At 42.5% G+C, this 23,530-nt stretch overlaps 1 protein-coding gene across 4 annotated transcripts in view; it reads left to right on the top strand.

Annotated features, from left to right (window-relative positions):
- The window catches only part of BCL11B (BCL11 transcription factor B), a 91,085-nt gene that overhangs the window by 30,771 nt on the left and 36,784 nt on the right, over positions 1-23,530 (top strand). For 2 of the 4 annotated variants that reach the window (XM_005520145.3, XM_005520144.3), the window contains exon 3: positions 11,500-11,715. The exons of the other annotated variants lie outside the window; for them this stretch is intronic. In XM_005520145.3, the coding sequence (XP_005520202.1) occupies positions 11,500-11,715 (216 nt within the window). The remainder of the gene's footprint in view (positions 1-11,499; positions 11,716-23,530) is intronic. 4 annotated transcript variants of the gene reach the window in all.

Here is a 23,530-nt window from a genome sequence, read left to right as displayed (position 1 = left end):
TAGAATGGTTCTTGGTTTCTTGTACTTTGCTCTTAGTTTTGTGTCAGGGTGAAAGGATTACAGGGTTCTTATTATAGTGCACTTGTGTTTTACCTCTCCCGGTGCAGGCTTTGGTTATCCTGTCTAATTAGTGCTTGTGTCTGGCCAAATTCTGTTTGGGTCCAAGTCTTTGGGTAAAACTTCATTGTTCTATTTAGCAGAGGGATTGGGCACAAGTTTCCAGTGTACTTCCTTGTGCAAATGAAATGCTGGTTCACTATTTCCATTTTTTAGCTTACATTATAGTATGAACTAAGTTCCTGGTTGTTGGTTTATTTATCTGTTTGCTTTCATTATTTAAAAGCTAGTTAATTTTCTAGCCTCTTTTCCATTCAGAGAGCATTATTTGCTTAGTTGTGCTGGTGTCCAGTGAATTGAAGACTGAATCTTTAGATCCTTAGTGTTCTTCTCATTTGGTGGATTGTTTTACCATCTCTAGATGATTGCTCTGCTCATTTAATTTGACAGATTCAGTTAGCAGACTTGGGTCTACTCGTACACACATAGCTGGAGTAGTTTTCCCCTGAGAGATCCAAAACTCAAAGGGAACCCTCATTTAAAAAATCTCTGCTGCTCCCTCCCTCCCCAGTCGCTCTCTCTGATTTGCTTTTTCAAGTTTGCTTGCTGTTAGTGAATTGCTCTTCTAAGCGTGAAAATGCTCCATGCACAAGGAAAAATTTGAAAATCGTAAACGTGCCTGTTAATGTCCCTCCCTTCTCCCACTTACTTTAAAGTTATATTACTTTAAGTCTGGGGTATGCATTTACACTAGGCAGGTAGACTATTTTTCACATTGAAATTCAGCACTTACAAAGTGTCTGCACTTACATTGCTTTTGGCAAGGTGTGAGCCAAAAAACCAGAAGCTGTGATTCTCCCCCAAAGCTAATTGTTTCTGTATATTAAGTTTGTCCATCTGTGCTGTGCAGGGCCACGGCATCACCTGATGGTTCTCCTTTGCTTTTCCAGCAGTGAAGCAGTTAACAGTGCTGCTGCTTAATATATTGCTGTTACAGAGTCTTTTTAGTTTCCAGGACATTTAACTAAATCAGGTGGATGTCATTAGCCGATTTTCACAGATGGGGAGACTGAGGCACAGAGGGGTAGAGTGACTTCATCTGCTTCTTTTTCCCCAAGTTCCCTCCCATTCCAGGAATTGATTTTGCTGCCAAACAGCTGAAGAGCTGCTAAAGCCTCATTTTGCCTAATTCCATCAAGTTGTTTTTTTTTTTTTTATCACTATTATTTTTTATTAGGAGAGATAGGGACAAAAATTGAAACTACTAGTAGAAGGCAAACTTCAGAGCGAGGCAGAGTTACTTACCCAAGCAGCAGATCCTGCTGCTCTCTTTTCCAGAGGCCATACTCACCCTGAGGATACATGTTTGCACTGCAGCATCTGCCAGTGTGCGAGTGGGAGTCAGCTCTGAATGGCCAAGACAGAATATCCACCACTGTTAATGACTCCTGCTTATTTGTGGTTCTTCCCTGGCCACTTCAATTCCTTCATTTTAACCTCTTGACCATCCTTTCGTGGTCAAGCCTTGTGATTATTTCTAGTGGCATTTCTTGCTCTAGCAGCATATATATATATATATATTATTTTGCCCTTTGGAAGCAGCTCTTTCCATCCACTGAGTTCCTTTATTAATTTCAGGGCCTGTTAAATTGCTACAATTGTCTGTTTCAATTACATCAGAAATATTTGCTGGTAGATAGAAATATCTGTGATATAATCAGGTCTAAAATTTTTAGTACCCACAAGGACCCACCCATTGAAAACTCCCCAGTACTTAATTACAAGAGTTGGGGAAAAAAATTGGGAAAATTGATGAACTGTTTATTGTCTGCCCTTTATGCCTTTTAGGGAAAAAAAAAAAAACAAACCCAACCCAAAAAAACCCTCCATAAATCAGGGTGAATATTATTATTATTTGTTAGTTTATTTTTGTTATTATTTATTTATAATAATATATTTATTATTATTTGTTTGTGGTAGCTTCTGGACATTGCAGCTCAGATCAGGCCACCCTTGTGTTAGACACTTGACATTCCCAGAGTGAGAGCTGGGCTCTGCTGGAGAGCGTGTTGGGGCTGAACAGACCAGACAGGTGGTCAGTGTGGAAGGGGAAAGCTGAGCTCCAGGAGAGAATATGCCACAGCCTGTGTGGCTCATGCCCTGGGTGTGCACCCCAGCCTTCTTCCCAGCCCAGTGGTCTGCAAGACCACCCTCTCGAGATGAGGAAATTCCCTGGTTTCCTGTGCTATATTTTTAGCACATCTATTAAAATGTTGTATTTACTCATGCCTTATGATGTTTTTAGGCCAAATCCTGCCCTGTTTTCCTTTGCTTTTGCACCCAGTTGCTCTCATGGCAAAGGGATGTGGTCCTCCTGGGGCAAAGGCTTGTGTTTGTAGGGTGGGCACAGGGCACAGCACAGGGAGGTGATGAATGCAGCCTTGGGGTAGGCCAGAGTCCTTTGTCTTGTGTGTTTAATTGGGGTGAGCCAAGATGTTTCAGTTTTTCTCTTTTCATGTTCATAGCACAGACAAGGGGTGAGAATCAAGTTTAGATGAGCATCAGGTGGGAGGTGGTCCTGCAGGAGCCCCTGTGGAGACCTGGCTCAGAGGGATGCTGCCATGTGGCACCTGGAGACCCCTGGGGACCACTCACCCTGGCCCCTGAGTGGGGCCAGTGGCAACCCCCGCCCCTGTTTTCTAAAAGAGGGGGTTTGGCACTGCAAAAACAGTCCTGCAGGCATAGTGTGGGCTACTTCTGTGAATTCACATGGTCTCAAGGTAAGTAAAATTCTCCCCAGCCTGCCCTTGGTGTCCAAGCCTCCAAAATGTCATACACAAATATGTGGATGACATAATATGGATTTTTACACAGTGAGAGGAATTGCATGCTCTTTAGATATATTGGGATATTTATTAACCACATGGGGTGTTCCAAACTCAGTTTATTTATCTTTGTAAAGTACTTCCAGATCTTTGCGTGGAAGGCACTAGAGAAATGAAAAGATTATTATTATTATTATTGTTATTATTGTTGTTGTTGTTATTATTACAGCATCTAACTACTGACAGGCAACCACAGCTGCATGCTCAATTCAAACCACTTAAATTTAGGGGCTGATTTTTACAATATGGACTCTTAATGCTTTTCTCCATTGACTCCATGTGCAGAAATGTGTGTTCACCTGCCCTGCAGAAGTATCATTATTCTCCAGAAATATGTAAATGGGGTACTTTTAAAGAAAGACTGAAAATATGGAATAAATATTCACAGTTCACAGTATTCACATTTATTTGGTAGAGTTTAATGGCCATTTAAGAAGGGCTTCAAAGCAGCCAACTGTAGGAGCCGGTAGTTGCTCCTCTGTCATTAAAAAAGAAAATGCGCTGATTAAAACAAAGCCAAGGAATCTTGTAGACAAAGGAGAACATTTTCAGTGTTCAGGGGTCTGACACGAGCTACAAACAGCCCAGGAAATGGAGATCTGAGTTTCACAGTCAAGCGTTTTAATCAGTACGGTTGTGCACAGCCACTGCCGCGTGTGAGTTATGTAATATCACACTTCACCCGCCCACACGCACCCAGAGACAACAGACATCTTCGAAAGGTCTTGGCATTATTCAGAGGAAAGACTCCCAGCAATACCCTGGCATGGTGTTTAACCTTATCTTTACTTACATTTAGGCATTTTATTTTTTTTTTTTCCCCTCCTTTCCTTTTTTTCCCCCCGTTATTTTCTGTGGTACATCAATAGTGAAATATTTTTATATTTCCAAAAATGGAACAGATACAGGGGGAAAAATCCCATTAGCTACATAATGTGTTTTCACGACAGCTTTGAAGGTTCTGATCATGGCCATTTTTTGCATTTTGTAGCATTGTCCTCATGCTGTTACTGTTATTATTTTTATTGTAAGTATAGTTGAAATTTTACATTCTGAAGTCACAGTTAATTATTAAATGGTACCTAGCCTATGCTTTCTTTAGATTTTTAAATAAGAAATAATTAACCAGAGTTTTTAAAGGTCTGCAGAAAAGGCAAACAGGCCTGTGAAATCCCAGGATCTAATACCAAAAAGGTGAGTTGGTTTTCCAGTGCCCTGAGAGTTTGAAGATACCCTTACTCTGGCTTTTGAGTAACAGAAAGAGCTCAACCACGTTTCATTCTGGTATAATGTAGCCCTGAAGTTAACTGTTTTTCAAAGAAAGACAGAAAAAAATTAGCTGGCTGCTAATTAGATGTATTTTAACTGCAAAGTCATTTTAGCAGCTAATATTGTTACTATGTGCTTCAGTGTGAATCCTTAGTGAAGCTATTAAACTGTGAGAGCCTGAACTTATCAGACATTTTCTAATGTGACTGAATTTTTGTATCCTTGTTCAGAAATCTGTGGGGAGTGGAGGACCTTTCTGGCTCAGACATGGAAAACATTTTTTACCAACTGATTACCAGGGTGGGCAGCTGAGACCTCCTTGCATCCTCCTTTTCCGTTTTTTTTCTTGCTTTCTTTTCCCTGGCAGTAGTATTTCTTCTTTCTGTTGCACTCCCTCCTCTCCCGGACAGCAGTCAAGCCCTGCAGTGTGCCCTTTATCCAAGGAAAGGGATTTAACAGCAGGGACTGGTCCTGGTGATTTCAGGATACTTTTGACTCCTGCCTGTTGTATACAACAAGTTGGCGATTCTCAGTAGCCAGGAGGCTCTCAGCGTCAGGCAGGGTCCTGCTTTTGAAAAGCAATAGCCCACAGCAGACGGTGGACTTAGCCATCATTTTCCTATCGGTTTCTCACCCAGGATTCTTACTTTGTAATTGCTGGGTTGTGTTTCTCAGGGTTTGGGTATTTCCTCCCTTCTTATTGCATCGGTTGATTTTCTTCTCCTTTGCACTCTAAAACAAAGTGACTGATACAATATCCAAACTGATGAAAAAGAAGGTGATTTTCCCCCCCTTTATTTGCTCAGATTTGAATTAGGTTATCTGCCTATCTTGTTTATGAAATTTTGTGCTGTCTTTTCTGCACAGACTGTGACTCCCAAATCTTCCACAGCTCCATTTCCATATTCCTGCGTGCTTGTTCTTTGTTAATCACTTGGCAAGCGCTTATTTGAATATTAAAAATTTCTTTAATCATCAAAGGCAGGAGCACAGCTTCATGAATATTCATATTTTTTCCCTCCTCAGACTGGATTCTAGTTCATTACCCTGCAGTAAAGCCAAACAGTCATCAATCGCGCTCATTACAGCCGCTGGCGTTTTGATTGGCTGCCTGCTGCTGGTAGCTCGCGTCCCCCATCCTCCCGCTCTCCTCCATGAGCTGTCGTGTACCTGCCAACAACAACAACAAAAAAATATATATCAACAATGCAAGAATAAAATTTCTCCGGTTGAAAAACAACTTTGCAAACTTGTCAAGCAGTCCTCATCACTTTTTTTTTTCCTTTTTTTTTTTTTTTTTTGGTTTTACACCAAAAATTAAAAAAAAAAATTAGAAGGGAGAAACTTGAGCTTTAGAAATGAATATTTGTCAAGAGAGTTGACGTAAGTTTCATTTGCATAATGACTTTGTACTTCTGCATTAATAAAATTTGCATATGAAGCCATGTTAATTACTCCTGATCATGCTTTTTGCATTCATGCATAGTAATTTTCTCCGACTTGTGAGAATTAATGTCTTGGCATGGGGGGAGGAAGGGGGGGAGTTGGGGTGCTGTCAAATTTCTGTGCCAGTGCCCCTCACTCACACTCTTTCTCCTCCTTGCTCACCACGTCGCTGTTCTTGATCTATGACTCATTTATGCATTATCATTTGAAATTCTTGGGAGAAAGAAATGTATCAATTCAAAGGGAATCCTTGTCTGCCAAAATGAAAAAATCCCTGAGCAAAATACAACAAGAAATCTCTTCCCTGCTCTCCTTCTTCTCTTCCTGGTGCAACTTTTGCATCTTCAGCTTGAGCAAAGTTTTTGTCTAAGCATCACAGTCAGTGTGGGGAAACTGCTCCTGAACCACCGTGCGTGTGCTGGGGGGAGAGGTGACGGCTGGTGTGCAGGTGTGTCTGGCTGAGTGCTGGACTCTGGGTGTGAGTGTGTACAGTTGTGTGTCTGCCCATACCAGGGAGTCGTTCTGCCCTTCCTGGGGGATGCTGTGTGTATCTGCCCCTCGCAGGGTGTGCAGGCATTGCTGTGCTGGTCGCTCTTGGAAGTGTTTGTGCTTGTGTGTGTTTGGAATTGTGTCTCTGTGTGTGTGTACGTGTGTGTGCTTGTGTGTATTTCCCAATGCTGTAGGTGTCTGCAAAAAGAGACATGGCAGAGAGACAATACTATCAGGTGGGAACAGTCCACAGGAGAGGGTGTGATACACAGAAGACAACTTGTTTTAGAAAAAGCTTGGAAAAAAATCTGTTGGAGAGATTAGTGGATAAATTTGTCTATCATTTTTGGAAACCTGCTGCAATGGTTCATGTAAAACCCCTCTCAAAACATCTGCAGTATTTTCCCTGAACATGACGGGCACAGGGCAGGGATGATGCTTCAGCCCGCACTCCAAATTTGTCGCCGTACACTGTTTGAACAGATGTTTTTCTTTTTATTGAAAGAGAGTTTTTTAATAATGGAGCCGAGCTTTATTCTCTAACCAGCTATTGATAGGATTTTCTATCCCCAGACAGGCACAGAGAAACACGTAGAAAAACTTGGTCTGTGCCCTGTTAATCAGCTCACACGTCTGCCTGTGCACCTGCCTGTCTGCCTGTACACAGATACACACCCGGGCACCCACCCAGCCAAGCACACAACCCCCAGGACACACCAGATACGTGTGGCTGCAGTTATATGTGACATGAGATGCAAAGCCAGGTCTCTTAATTCAGGATTGATTCCCCTGGTCTAAGCCATCATGAGGTGGGATGTTTTGGATGCTGCTTTGGCTCCTTCTTTGTGTTTTGCTCAGGGACCTTTCTGCAGATGTGCCAGAGGAGCATGGTGTTTTACATACACCACATCATATGGCCAGTCATGCCTAGGCTCTGGGAGAGGGGCAACAAAAGGATGCAATTTATGCCTTGACTGTGGCTTTTGTCAGGTTCATCTAGGCTTTTCCATTTTCCATCTGGGGTCATGTCAAATGTACCTTATTTTCTTCTTTGCAAATTTAAAAATAGCTGAGAGAAGAAAAAGAATTACTTTTAGTGGTACACTGCAGTCAACATCACCTGTGAGCTACTACCATGCACAGGTTCTGGGGATATGCTGAGCCTGTTTAAAGCATGAGAACAAAATCTTCCTTTACCATCAACAATACATATGTATTTATTATATGGTGGCAGTCCCTGTGCATGTTTCACACTCATGTTATGTGCAAAACTCCTTTGCATCCGTGCAGAATGAATGCAGAATATATAATTGAGATCTGCAGTGCAGGTGAGTGATTTCCTAGTGCTGACCCAAGAGGAAAATCGAGCACCACACATCGTGTCAGGGATGTCTGAGCAACACAATGCTGCATGTGTGTGCCTGCTCTCTCCATCCAGATGGGATATTTGCCTCTAAGATTGCACTGCAGTTCTTGCGGTTTGCTTTCCCTTTAGTGCTGATTGTGGCTGTGCCCTTTGTGGCAGTCAGGGGCTCGCAGGTGTGTTTTCTCTTTGAAATCTCTATGCAATGTGATGTGGTCGATTGGATGTAGAATTCCAGAGATCAGCTCCACTCCCTTGCCTGTTGCTGTGTGGGCTGAGCAAAAATCTCTCAGCACCACTTTAAGATTCTTTATTTCTTTCTATCTATCTATCTATCTATCTATCTATCTATCTATCTATCTATCTATCTATCTATCTATCTATCTATCTATCTATCTATCTATCTATCCCAGCTGTCTCTCTGTCTCTCTTTATATCTTTGTTATTTTGTGTTTGTCTGTCACCTCTGACAGTTAAGTTGAAGATCCTTCATCTTCATTTTCAGCTTTAAAAAGACCTTTATGGGATAATAATCACACATAGGATCCCACAGAGAGGAGCTAGATGAAATGGGAATATGTTCCTAGCAAATGCAATCTGAGTGTTTTTGAACACAAGTGTTATTTTTCCTATAGCTATGAAGAGGTATCATATACCTAATGGTGGAGCCCTCCTTTCCTCCCTGCCTTTTCTTGAGGCCGCTGGATATGATTTCCATCTTTGTGATTTTCCACTTGATCTGATTCTGTAGGACTGTCCTGATTAGTAAAAAAGAAGTAAACCTTGAAGTGGCAGTAGAGAGGAGGAATCACTTGATTTAACTTTGCTTGTAGGGGCAGACTTAAGTCTCCTGGTCTGGCAACTGCACAATATTTGTCTCTTAGTGCTGGACTTGGGAATGCTGGTGGTAATCCCTGATCATCTGCCAGAGTCTCTCTTGGTCCACTCTTCTTCTCTCTACCAATCCATTCTTTAGTGATACTAGGAAAGCAATTTTTAGATTTCCTCAAATTTACATCAAATCACAGAATCATAGAATGATTTGTGTTGGAACAGATGCCCCTGCTATGGTAAGGGACACCTTGAAGACCCATCCAACCTGGTCTTGAGCACAATTCTCTGGGCAACTTCTTCCAGTCTCTCACCACCCTCACAGTAAAGGATTTCTTTCTAAAACCTAATCTACACCTACCTCGGTCAGTTTAATTCTATTGTCTCTTGTCCTATCATCACATGTCCTGTAAAAAGTCTCTTACTGTCTCCTTTGTCATCCCCCTTCAGGTACTAGAAGGCTGCTATAAGGTATCCCTAAAGCCTCTCTTCTCCAGGATGAGGACAAAAAAAAAGAACTTCTGAGTGACAGTTTCAGTTCCATCCACTGACTGGCATCTGGTTCATACAGTGCTTCTGGTAAAATTGTTAGGTACCTTTTTAAAACAGATTGCTGTTTTGCCCCCAGTAGCACTGTTGGGAGGCTCTTAGAGGATGGCTTTGACCAGATGGTGACAAACCTCCTATTTGAGACCTTTATTTATTCCCTTTCCACACTAGAGATGTGCTGAGTAAGATCTGGGAGATGCAATTTTTTGCATCTCTCACACCTCAGGGCTGTGCACAGTGCGTTAAATTCATTGCCAATGGAGTGTGGGACACACCAGGGCTTGAGAGGAGGCCATTACTCTCAGGGCAGTGTTGTGTGCCAGGGCCCATGGACCTCCACATTGAAGCCCTATGCAGTGGAGTCAGATGATGCATTTGGTGGGCTTCATATAGCTTCTCTGTGTGATAATCTCCTTCAAAACCCATAGTAAGGCATCATGATACATAGAGGGCCAAGTGACTGCAAGACCTGTGCCCTTAGTCATGGTGAGACCACAGACACATCTCAGTGTAACTTGAGATGTAGCTGCCCTGTGCTTCTACTCTAAATCCCCATGTCAAGCTCACAGATTTCCAAGCAAGGACAGGCACCCAGGCAGCTCAACACAGCCTAGCAGTTTTTATTATATTAGGAATATAAGATACAATTGTTAAGTCATTGGAGGGAATGTGTATTATTCTTTCCTTATTCCATGAAAAAAGCAAACGTTATTCATATTTGTTACAGTTGGAGTAGAGTAGTGCCTACACACAGAGAATTCATGTCCAGCATCAGTTTTCACATGCACATTGCCAGAAATGCAATGTAGGTATGATCTGGATAGCAGATACCTGCTTGTATAGTACTTCCAGAGAGATCAAAGAGTTACAAAAGTCAAACAACAGAGCCCCCAAAATAAAAAAAAAGTCCTTCCCTGTCCCACAAGCCACAGAGATGGCTTCTATTTAAAACCAGTCCTCACAAAACAGCACAAATTTTATCCTCAATGCTTGAAGCTCAAGTATTTACACAGGGAATTTAGACTCTTCACTTGTGGTTTTGGCAAAAGCTTCACACAAATGTTTTGCACTGGTGGTCTCTTAGCCATTTAAGATAAACGCCAAAATCAAATGCAGTCCTTGCAGACTGGAGTGCTGGATCCTGTGCCAAGGATGAAGTATCCCCATTTGCCTCACATGTGTAGCTGTCAGATCAACATGCAGGCCTGGTTTCCAAATAGGGGCTCTCAAGGTGGAGAGACTCCCTTGAAAAATGTTGCATGTTTAGGGTCAGAAGGAGCATGAATAAATATTATTCCTTGCTGCCACAGTGTAGGTTCCTTTAGGAAATGTTTTTTCTAGGGTTGGAGGGAACACAGATAAATATTTCTGCTTGCTGCCATGATGTTTGCATCCATCTGCAAGGTGCACACGCATGCACAGCCAGAGATGCCACCATTTAGAAAGAAAGTATTTGAGAGAAGGTGCCCCACAATTAGCACACATATTTCCTGATCTAAAAACAGGGGGAAACTGTGGTTTCTGATCTACCACTGTGTGGTAGCTGTTGGCAAATGCCAACTTTTTAATGGCAGCTACTCCACCACATATATTCATTTTGAAACTGGCCTTGATTAGTAGCTACCCTTTAGTTAATAACTAAGTGGCAGGAATCATTTGAAATGGAGGGGTTGGGATTCCCAATGGATGGAAAGTGGTGCCGTTCACTCAGCTTTCCATTAAATTCTGCTAATTTGTGCCAGTCAAAAACGTGACTCCTAAATGATTCTGTGTGTGTCTGTGTGTCTGTATTTGTGCAGGTGTATGTTGATATTTAAGACTTGTATCTTAGTTTTTCAAAGCTACAGAGTTCAGTTTGGACTAGTGCCAGGAGGAGCAAGCATTTCCAGTGAAGCAGGAGAAAACTCTTAAATGCAGCTTTTAAATGGCAGGTGATTCCTAGAGGGGTTAAAAACAAATAATAAGGTTGGAGGTTACAATATCATCTTTTAGCTACCAGGAAAAAGGTTGTTCCCTTCCTCGCAGGCTCAGTAGGGAATCAGCCTGCATAATCGGGGCATGCAAAATGCACAACTGGCTGCAGCTCAAGCGGGAAGGCAGCGCATGGCCGCCAAGGCTTCCTTCTGGGAGCTCGGCTCCTGGCACCTCACTGAAGCCATTTGAGCTCTAAGTCACCGCACTTTGTCCGGGCTGGTGTGTGGAGCCCACTTCAGCAGTGGCTCGGCAGAAAGCCTGCCCAGTTTTTTGTCGGCTCAGTGCATTAACACAGCCATAAAACAATTATCCCCCTTTTGATTTGGTCCCTGAGCAAGCGCTGGTGGCGACATCCGCCGCCTCTGGCTCTGCTCAGTGCCAGGGCTGGCCATCCCCCACCCTCACCCCACTCCATGCCCACACAGGCCCTCAGCCTGGGTTTGCAGGTCCTCCAGGTCTCTTCTTATTCTTCCCCCAGCCAGCGTGAGCCCGCCAGCCTCAGCTGGACCCAGAGAGGGGTTCAGACCAAGCGTGTTGTGCGTTAGGCAGCCAGGCCCCACTTCGCTTGTTTGATGCCTCCTCTGTCCCTTCAAACTTAGATCCGACTGACAGTTTTTTCTATTGTTTTTTCTCCAGGGCCGTCCAGGCCTGCAAACCTGCCGGGGGCTCCCATAGCTGCCTCCTCCCACCCTCACACATCCGTGATCACGTCACCTCTCCGCGCACTGGCCTCCCTCCCGCCCTGCCTTAGCCTGCCCTGCTGTGGTGCACGTGCAGTCTCAGTTGGCGGGACTCAGACTGAGATTCAGACTGAGACGTCAGGCACATTTGGATGTCATTGTCAGTTGTCAGGTAATAGAAATACTTTTTTTTTTGTTGCTATCTGAAGGTCAGTAGTGCTGCCAAGTGATGTCGTCTTTGCTGTGGGAGAGCTGCCTTTGCTGGGTCGCATGGGGAAGGCAGAGAAAATGCCCTAACCCTCCTTCCTCCCCCACTTCCCTTCCTGCTTCCCTCTCCACCCTGGAAGAGGATGGGGAGTGGGAAAGGGCATGCGACTCCCTCCATTTCCTCATCCCTCCCCTCCTGCCTGCCCACCCTCAGTTGTCACCTGCGGCCACTGCCGGGCCGTTTGTGCCATGTTGTGAACAAATGTCTGAGACTCCTTGCAGAATGTGATACCCCAGTATCAAGATTTCATCTCTCTAGGCTGTTTATTTTAAGCTTAATTGGATAACATTTAACATCTGAGGTATTTTTATTTCCTTCTTTTTTGCCCTTCCTCCTCAATCATTCATATTAAAGGCTCTCCTCCGCATCCATGTGCACGCAGGATGTATGTGCTCCATGCTGTTTTCTCCCTTGCTTTGAGAAAATGCTCCTTGGTAACTCACCATGCATCCCTGGCCTCTTACCCCATCAGTTTTTCTTTTCCTTTATTCCTTTTGGATGCCTGACTTTTATCACCACGAGGAGGGGAAAGTGATGTGAAAATGAAGGCACACCAAACTAGCCAAAGAGAACACAGACATATTGTCACCAGACCCCATCATTTCAGACCCAGTGATCTCTTTGAAATCAGTGGGTGTTTCTGAGCATGGCTCAGTTGCAAGGCTTGGTCTGTGCTGAACTGTGGGCTGGTGAGGTGAAAATGGGGAGGGTTTAAAAGAAAATACAGATGCGGCAAAATCCACAAATGTTTATGGACTCTCTCTGTGGCGGGCCAAACCCCACAGCTCTCATTCATGATAATGTGCATGTAGTTTAATAAGGAGCTCCCTAAATGATGCTGGATAAGTGAAGTGTGAGGACCAAAGGATTCAGAGAGACAGCAATGACTGTCAGGAGTAAAGCCTTTGGGAAATGGTTCCTCATTTCCCCCCCGAAGCTGGCAAAACTTTGTTGTGCTTGCTTTTTCCTTCCACTACCACTTGGCTACAGTATGCTGTATCTCATGAGAATGTTCCTGTACATCTCTCATTGATGTGATAAGGTGAGATACAAAGTTTTGCAAGGAATTTAAATTTGTATCTTGGAAACCCTGGGTCTTGAAAGATAAAATATTCTCACGAGGAGGCTAAGAGCTCTCTTCAGGGTGCTTTGTAGATCCTGGGTGAAGCTCAGGGCACACTGAGAAGGCTCCTGTGCTGCCTGGAAGATGCTCAGCCTGCACCCATCCGCTTGCACTGGCGCACAGGCTCTGGGCTTGTAGCAATGTGCTGTGTGATCAGATGCCATCAGTATATCCGGGGTCTGGTTAAATTTTCTATCCAAGCTGCTGCATGCAGTGTGGCAGGGGATGCTGTTTTAATCAAATTCTGCTTCATCAGCCTCGGCAGACTGACCAACTGGCCACCACAGACGGATGTCGAGACAGGCTCTTAAAAATGGTGAGCGTTGGATCAGAAAGTCAGAAAGCTTCTCTGCCTTCTTTTCTCCCAGCAACCAGTAAACCAAACTGGAACTGGTCTCATGTTTTGCTGTCCTCTGTCTTCCCTGGTGCAGTATGCACGTGCATGCCTTTGGGAGGCACATAATTGTACCACTGAACTGGATACCCTGGTTCCCTCTTGCTTCTGATGCCAGCAGCTAGTGGGAATGGAAGCAAGTGCACCTAAAAATAGAAAAGGAAGGAAGGAATAACTCATTAAAGAATGTGGGGAAGGTGAGGCTTTTGTACTTTGCATACTTGGAGTTCTCACTTTGGAGTTCTGTGCTGTGAGTTTTTGGAATTGCCTGTTTGCTGGGAGAGTGATGCCAGCTCTGTGGAGAGGGAGACCTGTTATCATGGCTTCCTGTAATTACTGCTGCAGTCTGCGACACTTAGAGAATGGGTTTTATCAAAGTGCATGCTACATGTTTATGACACTAGTTGGTCAAGGTCTGCTTGAAAGAAACATTTTCTTCCCTTGAAAAAGATTATTTCTACTTAACCCTTTCTTAGCTCCCATAGTATTCACTGTACACAAGCCTAGGCATGGCTTAAACCCCACAGCAAGGGTTATGGGTTCTTTCTGTTACCCAAAATGTTTTGTGGAAATGATAGAAAAGTGAGTTCTTTGTGTTGATTAATAATCTAGTGACAGTCCCTGCATTGTGCCCTCTTTTTTAATACAGACATTTACAACAGTCACTTGCTCCAGCTTTAGAGATCAACTTGTCTCTCTGACTTGATTAGCCTTTTATTCTGTCAGCCCTGTTCTTGCTTCTGAGGAATTGGCTACCTCTTTGAACAAAAGCCATCAGCAGTTCCCGCCTCCCCTCATCCTTCATCATTTCTTACCTTTCCTGTTTTTCAGCATTTATTTAATTCAGGACCTGGAGATTTTCCATGCAGTTCTCAAGCAGACTGAGACTCTGATGGCTTGAAGTTGCAGGTACTCCAAAAGCTTTGCTGGGCACTCACAAACCAGGCCCTCAAGAGCCCCTCACAGCCGTCCGTGCTGGAGAATCCAAATGTCTGTCTGCTGGTGGGATTTGGGGTACACATGTGTGAAAACTGCATTTGGAAATCTCCGACCTCGATAAGAATGATTATGTGAGATGCCGAGTAGTGTTCAGTCATGCACAGAGGAAGTCGTGCTGCCTCATCCAGAGCTGTTAGCGATCTTTAGAAAACGTGCTGCTGATAGTTTCAATCACAGCAAATAGTGCTGGGAGGTCTGCTTGGATGTCCACTGTGCTGCTCAGCCGGTGCTGATCGTGGTCCTCTCTGTCTTTGTTCAATTCTTTGTGTTCAAGGCACCCCAGGATGAGGAATTTGCAAGTAAAAGTCCATGTTTTTTCATGTGACTTAAAAAAAAATTCTCTACCACTGGTTCAGTCTCTCTCAGTGTATTTATTTTTTTATATATTTTGCCCCAGAAGCTTTTGTCAGTTGAATTGGGTTCTCCCGTTCTAATGTTTTTAGTGCCTATTTAATTAGAAGTTGGAATAGAGTGATGAAATTCACAGGGTTGTGTAGCTTGGATCTAAAATATAAATGGGCAAAGCATTCATTTTGCTTTACCCCTTGCCAGATTAGGGTGCTTTTTTTGAGCGTGCTTTTTATTTCATTTCAATGAATTGCAACTGCTCAGAGTAACTGTAAAACACACAGTTTTTTTTTTTTTTGCATAACAGAGACATGCAAATGATTGTTGAGAGACATAATTATGTAAAGAAAAGTATATGCCTGTGTGCATGCACACATATACTGCAATGCTTTTTGTGGGGCTATTTTTTCACAATACATCTTCATAAGGCTCTTTTTATGATGCTGATTTATTAATATTGTACATTAAGGCTTAAATTGTCAAAGCTGCCTAAGAGATTTGGATGCCCATTTCCCATTAAAGTTAACGAGAAATGAGCATTGAAAATCTCAGTGCAGAAGTGCATGGCACTTTACAGTGTGTTCTCCAAAGAAAAAAAGTCTCTGCCTTGAAGATACTATGGTGCAAAAGCCTCAGGAAGAGGATTGTAATCAGCATAAGACAAAGGGGATCGTAATGGCACAGGAATAATTTATCCCCTGTGCTTACATTCTGATATATACCTAGTCCAATTTTTTTGGACCTGGGCCTACAAATGAGGGTTTTATATAGCCCTGTAAAGATAATTAAATCTGTCCAATACACATATATTCATCTAACAGTGAAACTGCTTCCTTCCCACATGTAGGCTGATGGAAGGAGGTGGAAAGCAATTATGATACTTAGTTGCATGTATGAAAACAGCAAGTGGGCATGGACAGCAGTGATTAATGGACAGGGCTGTGAAATTTAAGGTCTAAAATAGAGGAAGGCATGGGGCCGTATCTCGGAAGAGAGGAACAAGCTCCTGCTAATTCAAGGAATCAGCTGTGTTAGTCATTAGGACATTCTGAAAATCACAGTCATCTTGTAAAGCTAATATCAATTTACTTGGCTACTGAAATTCTACTTACTGCTTCATTTAACTAGTCTGGTGTTTTCTTGGCAGAGGTTAAGGTGACAGTAAAGATAAAAGCAGTCCCTGTAACTAAATCATAGGTTTTAAAAGAATACTTTTTCCTCCATCACTGTATTCATTTTATGTTGGTTTTATAACTGGAGTCAGCCAATGAAAAGAGCTAGATTAGACCACCCTGCTGTAAAAAGCTTGATGCAATTAATACAGTCTGTCTAGAAAGAAGTATTATTTCAAAAACTTTTATGTTAATGATATGGTATGCACTCAGCACATTTCTTACTTGAACAAGAAGCAAGCTTTTGTTCACTCCAGACTGGGTTTTATTAACACAGGAGGATCAATGGAAAACAAAACAGTAATCAGAGCAGAGAATGCAAACTCATCCAGCACAAACCTTCTAACTCATCGGGTCCCAGGACAATGGCTGATACTTTACTCCTCATTTTTTGCTGAGTAGAGTCTCAAAAAAAAATAATTTAAAAAAAAATCAAAAAAGGTGCAAAAAAATTGATTTTTCTTCAGCCCTGGGTGCTTTATTTGAGAGGAGAAAGAGGAATTTGGTGTAAGTGTCAGAGGACAGACAAAGGCCTATAGTTTCCCTGAGAGTCTTTGTAAATGTATCTTTTCATTTTGCTGCATAAAGAAGAGGTTTGTATAAAATACTGGCTAACATTCAGGAAAGATGTCCCTATGAGTCATGGTACACGTATTTATTTATTTTAGTGAAATATTTAATGCATGCTATAGTAGAATTGACTTTGTGGACAGTACTTACAGAGTACAGGGATGTGTGAAAGATGTATACACTAAAAAGAGTAATGCATCAGTTTGAGTGCACACATCCATCTTTACACCTATCTATCAATCTCTGTGTTCATTCATCTATCCAAGTATTAAAATCATATGTGACCTGCTGTCTATGCAGCTCCCTGTCTCACTAGATACTAAAATCAGATCCAAACTCAAAATAGGTGGATCTAACACAGACTGGTTTTTTTGACTGAATGGTGTGTTTGTCAAGAGGCAGCGAAGAGACCTTAAAATTGCAAAGAGGTGACTAAAATGAGAGTGCTGCATGGGGCAGGGTCGCTGGCAATGTGAGCATGGCTGTGGCTTTGTTCTAGACAGATGGCTGATCACTATAACTTTGTAAGTCCTAATTATGTCAAGTTAAGAACCAGCAGGAGCAATAGTGATATTTAAAGGTGCTTTAAAGCGGATGCTTGCCATTTCCAGACATCCCGGGAAAAAAGAAAAGCCCTTAATTGCGATATTAATGGGTGGAACTGAATCTGGTAGTCTTGGGACTAAAAGGTTCAAGGCAACGTTGCCTGCAGTAAGGACAATGGTTCCAACGTTGAGAGAGTTAACTCAATCGCATACCACTACACTGAGCCTGAGAGTCTGAACTCTTCAAACGCTCCAAATGGAGAGCTAAATCAAAGAATCCTGTTTCAAATCCATCCAAGATGTTGCTGTTTTTCTCCTCTGACAGGAGAAGCATTTGGAAGTGCAGTTTCTTTCTTTTTTTATAGCTGTCTTAAAAAGGAGTTTGGATGTTTAGCACAGCTGGTGCTCATTACATTATGCACTATCAATAAAATAGCATGTGTAATTAATTTTTAATGCAGTGCTGTATGCAGCGCTTTAAAGCAGTTACTGTATGGGGAGAGCTGACACCGGTCACTGACATCAGAAATATTGAAATAGAGGGCTAGATTTTGCATTTTTAAAGGGTGTATGTGTGAGTGGGGGAAGGGTAATTCCCAGCTAGCAATTCTCTGGCCACAATCAAATTTAAAAATATAGGAACAAGATGGATGAAGGGGATTTTATAATTTGCTTATTGGAATGAATGAATGAATTTATGTCCTTTTGGAGTTTGCTGAGTGATGGCTGAATTAGGAGAGGTGACTTCAGAGTATAGGTAAGGACCAGGGGAGCACACAGCAACAGATCCATATTTGTTAAAGCACAAACAGGCTTTGGTGTTATCAGGTGGGAGATGAGGCAAAAAGGGAACTTATGGGAATGCAAGGGAAGGACATTTCTGTTCTATCTCATTTAACATGTTTTTTTTTTTTTTCATTGCAGGGCCTCTTTCTTGTGCCTTGTTGTCTCTTGTTGCTCCCAATAGTAATAGCCCCCTTTTAAAACCCTTGATTCATTAAACATTTGGGAGCACTGATAGTTTGGAAGGGAAAGAATAGCTTGATTACAAAGAGGCACCACTGATGACACGGTTTGTGCTGCTCTGACAGAAGACACAGACAAATTGGGGTCTTCCTTTTGCATGGCAGTACTTTCTACAAGACACCAGCATAAGTGAAGATTACTTTAATTAGGCACAGTAGGAAAGGTTTGGGCACCGCCACAACTCTCAGCAGCCACTGTGTCCAGAACCACCTTGGCTGACTGAAGGAGGAGCAGACCTCTTTTTGAAGTTGTAGCGTGGTGTGTGTCCATGCTCAGCAAAGGGATGGGAATGGCTTTCATGTTCCTGCAGCGGAGTGACAGCCAGGGATGGTTTGCAGAATGGGACCAGCCTCTTCCCTGCTGCTGCTGTTTTCCCATCCATTTTCAGAGAGTTGAATGCCTCTTGGTGAACACTTTCTAAAAGAGAAGAAATCAACTGCAGGAAGAGAAGGAAGGAAGCAATCACCTAAAAAGCGACAAAATTAGGGGTAGTGCTTGTCAGGTGCCTTGCCTTTTGGTTGGGCAATGCACCAGCTTCCTAAAAGATGATTTATTTTTTTTATTTTATTCACGTGCACAAGGCATAAATGTTTGTAATTATTCTTTCTTTCTCTCAGCAAATTGCCATTCATTTGTACATAACATATGCTAAACAGTTCACTTGTACAGCCTCACCTGGCATATTCAGGATGGAGTTTCCTCCTGCCCCTTCAGCAGTAGCTTTTTCTCATCACTTTTCTTCTCGCTTTCTGTCAGAATTGTGCGGATGTGTTTGTGTTCTGAGCCAGGAAGTGAATTGGCCTGTTCAATTTGTGAGAACAGAGATAAATCTCTCATGCACAAATATAATGCTCAGTGTCAAAGGAAGTAGGGCAAGCTATGGTGTATGGCGTAGGTAGCTGTCATGAGAACTGCTCTTTAGTTCACAAGCCAGAGTGGGAAAGGTGGAGGGAACAATGAGATGTGTACATTTTGCAGTGAAATCACTTAATTTTATTTTATTTATTTTAGAAGAATTGTTTAATTTATTCCTGGGGTAGCTCAGGTTTAGGCCAGAGAACTGCAAAAAAATTACCATGTGTCCCACCAAGGCTAATTCAGAGGACCTCTGCTTTTTTGTTTTCTGTATGCTTCATAAAAATAGATAAAAGGAAGGGTTCTATGCTCAGATGGGATGCTTTATGCTCAGAATGGGTTTTGAGTCAAAGAAGCCATGCTGATGCACCTTGTGTGTGCCCCACTGGGTTCCTGTGTTCTGCATGTCGGTCCTTCTTTCCACTGAGCAGTAAACAGCTGAGCAACTGTTAGCAACATACCTTTTTATGCTGATTGCCTTCTTTTGGAGGGGCTTTTTCTAAGCATTTTTGCAGTACATACAGAAATCTGGTAGCCTAGTATATGTTACATGCCTTTTGTAACTTTATTTTCCTCTTGTTTTTGTCTTTAATCAAGCCATTTCTCTCGGCCCCCGTTCCAGCTGATGTAACTCGCCATAGCACGGGCTGGGTAAGCCAGGTTCAATGAGACACTAAAACACACACTTGGAAGGAAGCAGGCAAAAATCCCACATAGCATAGGCTTGCATTTTTTATGAATTCAGCTGTATGAGTCAGAGGTCCTGGGACTTCAGGAATGAGGTTAATGCAGGCACTAAGCAAGGAGATGGGGAGACAGTCACTGCAATTGTGCTGTGAAATGGTGCTTTCTAAATTACTGTCTTTGCTATTAACATAAAGGGCCTCTGGGTAGAGAAGAGCTGGTTTGCACAACATACCTGCAGCTTTAATTCTTGTTTAAACGACACCTGGCTATTTTAAGCCAACTGTAAATGTATTATTTTCAGTACATCCCCTTGGTAATGTGAGAGGAGTATCCCATCCTTCCTGTGTGTCAGACTGTCTCTTTACATGTCCTGTATTGACCTAGATTACTTCATGTGAGACACGGATCTAAACCTGATCCTTACCTCTCTTCCACGGCTGCGTGACAAACGTGGAGCTCCCAGGGTGTGCTGTGCCATGCCAGCAGTCCACTGAGAGATGGGTTAGGGGCTGCCTAGGGATGCTTGGCTGAGCATCTTCCTGTGAGGTGTTTCTGACTTCAGTGCTGTTATACTGTTCTGCCAGCTGTGAACATGGTCTGTGGAATTCCAGGATGTACAAGATTTAAGCAAGAGTCAAAATGTTGTTGGGGAATACATATAATTTAAAACTGTCCATGGTGATGAGAGTAAAACCCAAAAATTCATGGAATCTCGTAAGACCTCAGTATAGCACCAGTGCCTCCTGCCTGCAGGGGAATTATTTTTTTCAGTTTGCATCTTCTAACAGAGTTTTGGGTTATTTTTCATCCCTTCTGGTTGAATAGGGAGACAGGAAGTTAATTTATTGTGGCACAGACAGGCTTATAATATAAAGTATGTCCAAAAATTAGATCTGAGTGTTTATGGATTGATTAATCCAAATCCTTCATAAAAATGTATGAACTGTTTATTAAACTAGGAACAGGACCGGTGTGGACATACAGTGAGTACAAGACTAGTGAGTAACTTTACCTTCCTGTAAAACCTGATTCAAAAAACATCAGTCTTTCTCTATTTTTGTTTTCTTTTCAAATGGAACTAATTCCTCCACTGTAAATTTGAGGTAGAATCTTAAAAGCGCCACAGTCTATTGAAACCAAACACTTCATTATCATTATCAATAGATACATAGAATAGTTGTAAAACAATCCTGTGAGATTGGTGTAAACTCCTTCCCAATTTCCTTCACACTTTCCCTTCCCATTTTCCATGAAGAGTGCTGTGAGAGCTGCATCCATGCTGCCCCTGCCTCTATCACCACTGTCACTGTTCATTAGTGCAGTTGAGCACACTCATAAATGTCTGAGCTCTTCCCATATTTAGAGCTGTCTACCCAGCAAATCTTCCCTTCTGCTCTTCCTTTTTGAGGAAAAAACCCAATGGTCAGAGCATGAGGTGGGCACTTGAGATATAATTTTAACTCAGTGACCTGGTATCATCCAGACCTGTAAGGGAGGGCAAGGGTGTGGGAGACAGTACCATTACTGCTTAAATAATTTGCTCCTTGCCCTTCCTGTCTAAGTTTGTCAGGCTGTGTCTTGTGATTTTAAACTGAGATTTCTTAAATTTGCATTCTCCTTAATAGGTAAAGATGAGCGAAAGCTGTTTTTCACTTTCTCCTCAGTCTTTCTTCACAGATGTCTTTGCTCTCTGGGACTGGCTGGCACTGCTGGGGAGGTATTTCCCAGGGGATTTCATTGCCCCAGGCTTAGATTTCTCCATCTACACAGCAGCATGGAGCTGTATTGCATATAGCTCCCTCCCAGCAAGTCTCAGTGAGTCACCATCCTGCTTGCTGGCTGTCTGATGGGAACAGGACGCTCTGTGTCCCAGGTCCACCCTGTCCATGGAGCTTCTGCCCATCTGCACCTTTCCCTTCCCCTGCTCTGCCCTAGACGTTCATATTTATTTTTTATTTTATATATAACATTTCAATTTTTCCATCAGGTCAGTCCTTCATTCATTGCTATCACTACCAACGGTCCCTGAAGTCATAATTACTCCACTTTTTTTCTAAAACACAAGTCTAAAGTGAAATTGTTCTTTTTAGTGGTTTTTTTTTTTAACTTCACATTTTTTAAAATGGAAATGACTGCTGAAAATAAACACAGTTTTCAACGTACAGACTTACTGAGCCAGCATGAATTTCCTTAATAAGCTGGGGTATGTGTGTGTGTGCCTGCACGTGTGTGTTTTTCCCCCTTAAACCTTGGAATAAGAGTGCTGTCTCTTTAAATCCTAACTCAAACTTTACTGGCGATTTTACAGAGCCTGGTTTCATTTATAGTGGAGCCAGACTTGCTGTGTGAGAGCCGTCCGCATGCTGGAATTAGTCTTAAGCTCGCTTCTGTGGCGTTGCCAAATTCCATGTTTGTGTTTTATTTAGAATTCTTTTCACGGCCAGTCGAATCTGTTCAGGCACACATAGGCAGTGTTGCGCCCCATGGAGAAAATAAGCAAGTTTGCGTTTTCTTTGGCATTGGCCATGGCCACAAAAGACTGCGGTCTAAAGAAACATTTTTTAAAAGCTATTTTAACCCATAACAGATGTATAAAGTAGGCACACACATGCCAGCTTCCTTAGTTTTAATTAAAAAATAATTATGGCTTTAATGGGATGCTAGTGACAAATTTGGATGAATGGTGGGTGACATTATCTCAAGGCTTGCTTCAACTTATAAATTAGTGCATTTCTCTTGGCCAGTGGTACAGATGAAATTAAATGAAGGAGCAGATTAATATTTCTTAAAGTTACATTGAACCAAATGAAAAATCCAGTCAAATAAAAAAAACATGGTCCCTTCCTCCCTCTCTTCATCAGATCTCCATTTTCATGAGATCACAGAGCACAGAGGAAAGTTATTCTCTCTGTCTGATAATTGATCTGGCCAATGATAAACTGGACTTAGGTTTTCAAGGTGCCTATCCCTTTTGTAATTTTGCATTGGTAGCCACATTGCCAAATTACTGTGATTAATGTCAGCAGGTGCTTCCATTTATAACCACATCTAACCACCTAACATGGTACCTTCGAGCCAGGAAATCTTAAATATAAACCCAAGCCTTCATGTTGCATGTTGCGATGTTCTCTTTCCATACCTTGGCTAACTGGTGGTGATGCTGGCTGTGATTTCTCACATCTTTAGGCTATTTTCAATTTGGGGCTTTTAAGGCTCACCAGAACTGGGCTGGATGCACAGGCTCACACAGGTAGCAACAGCTCATATTTATGAAGAAGTAAACAAAGGAGTAATAAACACATAATGAGCTAACCCCAGATGGTATCTCTGCTGTTATTAGTCAGGTGTATGTAGAGTTGAGGAAGGGAGATTGAAGGATCAGCATGAGTGGCTCTGGATGTAGGTTCATTGGAAAAAGTGTCTTCCTCCTTCCCATGCATCCCACCCATGGACACCCTGAACAGATGCTGAGAACAAAGGCGATAAAGCAGCACAGCTTTCCAAGGCGTGCAGCAGAATCACATTTCCTCCAGACCTGCTTGTCCCACCCTAGTGCTCTCCAGCAGCAAAGGCAGCCCAGCGTGGGATGGGGCTTTCTGGATGAGAGCAGATGATCAGCTTTACGATCTGTGGCACCAGCAGATGAGGATCATTTTGGTTTTGGATGGCAAAACCCTGTTTCCTGTTCTCCAACATATTCTTTCATGAAACTTCTCATCTGCTAACATTTAGCTTCCATTGTAAAAGACAGCCCTGGAATGCTGCTGATACATGTAATCTAGATGTTGGGAACTCTTCTTCACTTAGGCAGTGCTAGTTATCTCTAATGAATACGTTGAAATGTTTCCTTGATAAAAAATAAAAGTGACTTTTGGAAAAAAGCAGATTAAGGAAAGAGGGAGAGAATATCAGGTGCTTGGTGGATAGCTGTGCACCTTCCCCATGAGCAGTCTATTCACCTTGTGACTTACAAATGTTTTGCTACTAATTTCCATGCAAA

This window comes from Pseudopodoces humilis, chromosome 7 (genome assembly GCF_049639895.1).
Source record: "Pseudopodoces humilis isolate 2021_Gansu_Grassland_sample_001 chromosome 7, ASM4963989v1, whole genome shotgun sequence".
Taxonomy (NCBI): domain Eukaryota; kingdom Metazoa; phylum Chordata; class Aves; order Passeriformes; family Paridae; genus Pseudopodoces; species Pseudopodoces humilis.
The sequence above is the reverse complement of the archived record's forward strand: the minus strand, read 5'-3'. Positions and strand labels throughout refer to the sequence as shown.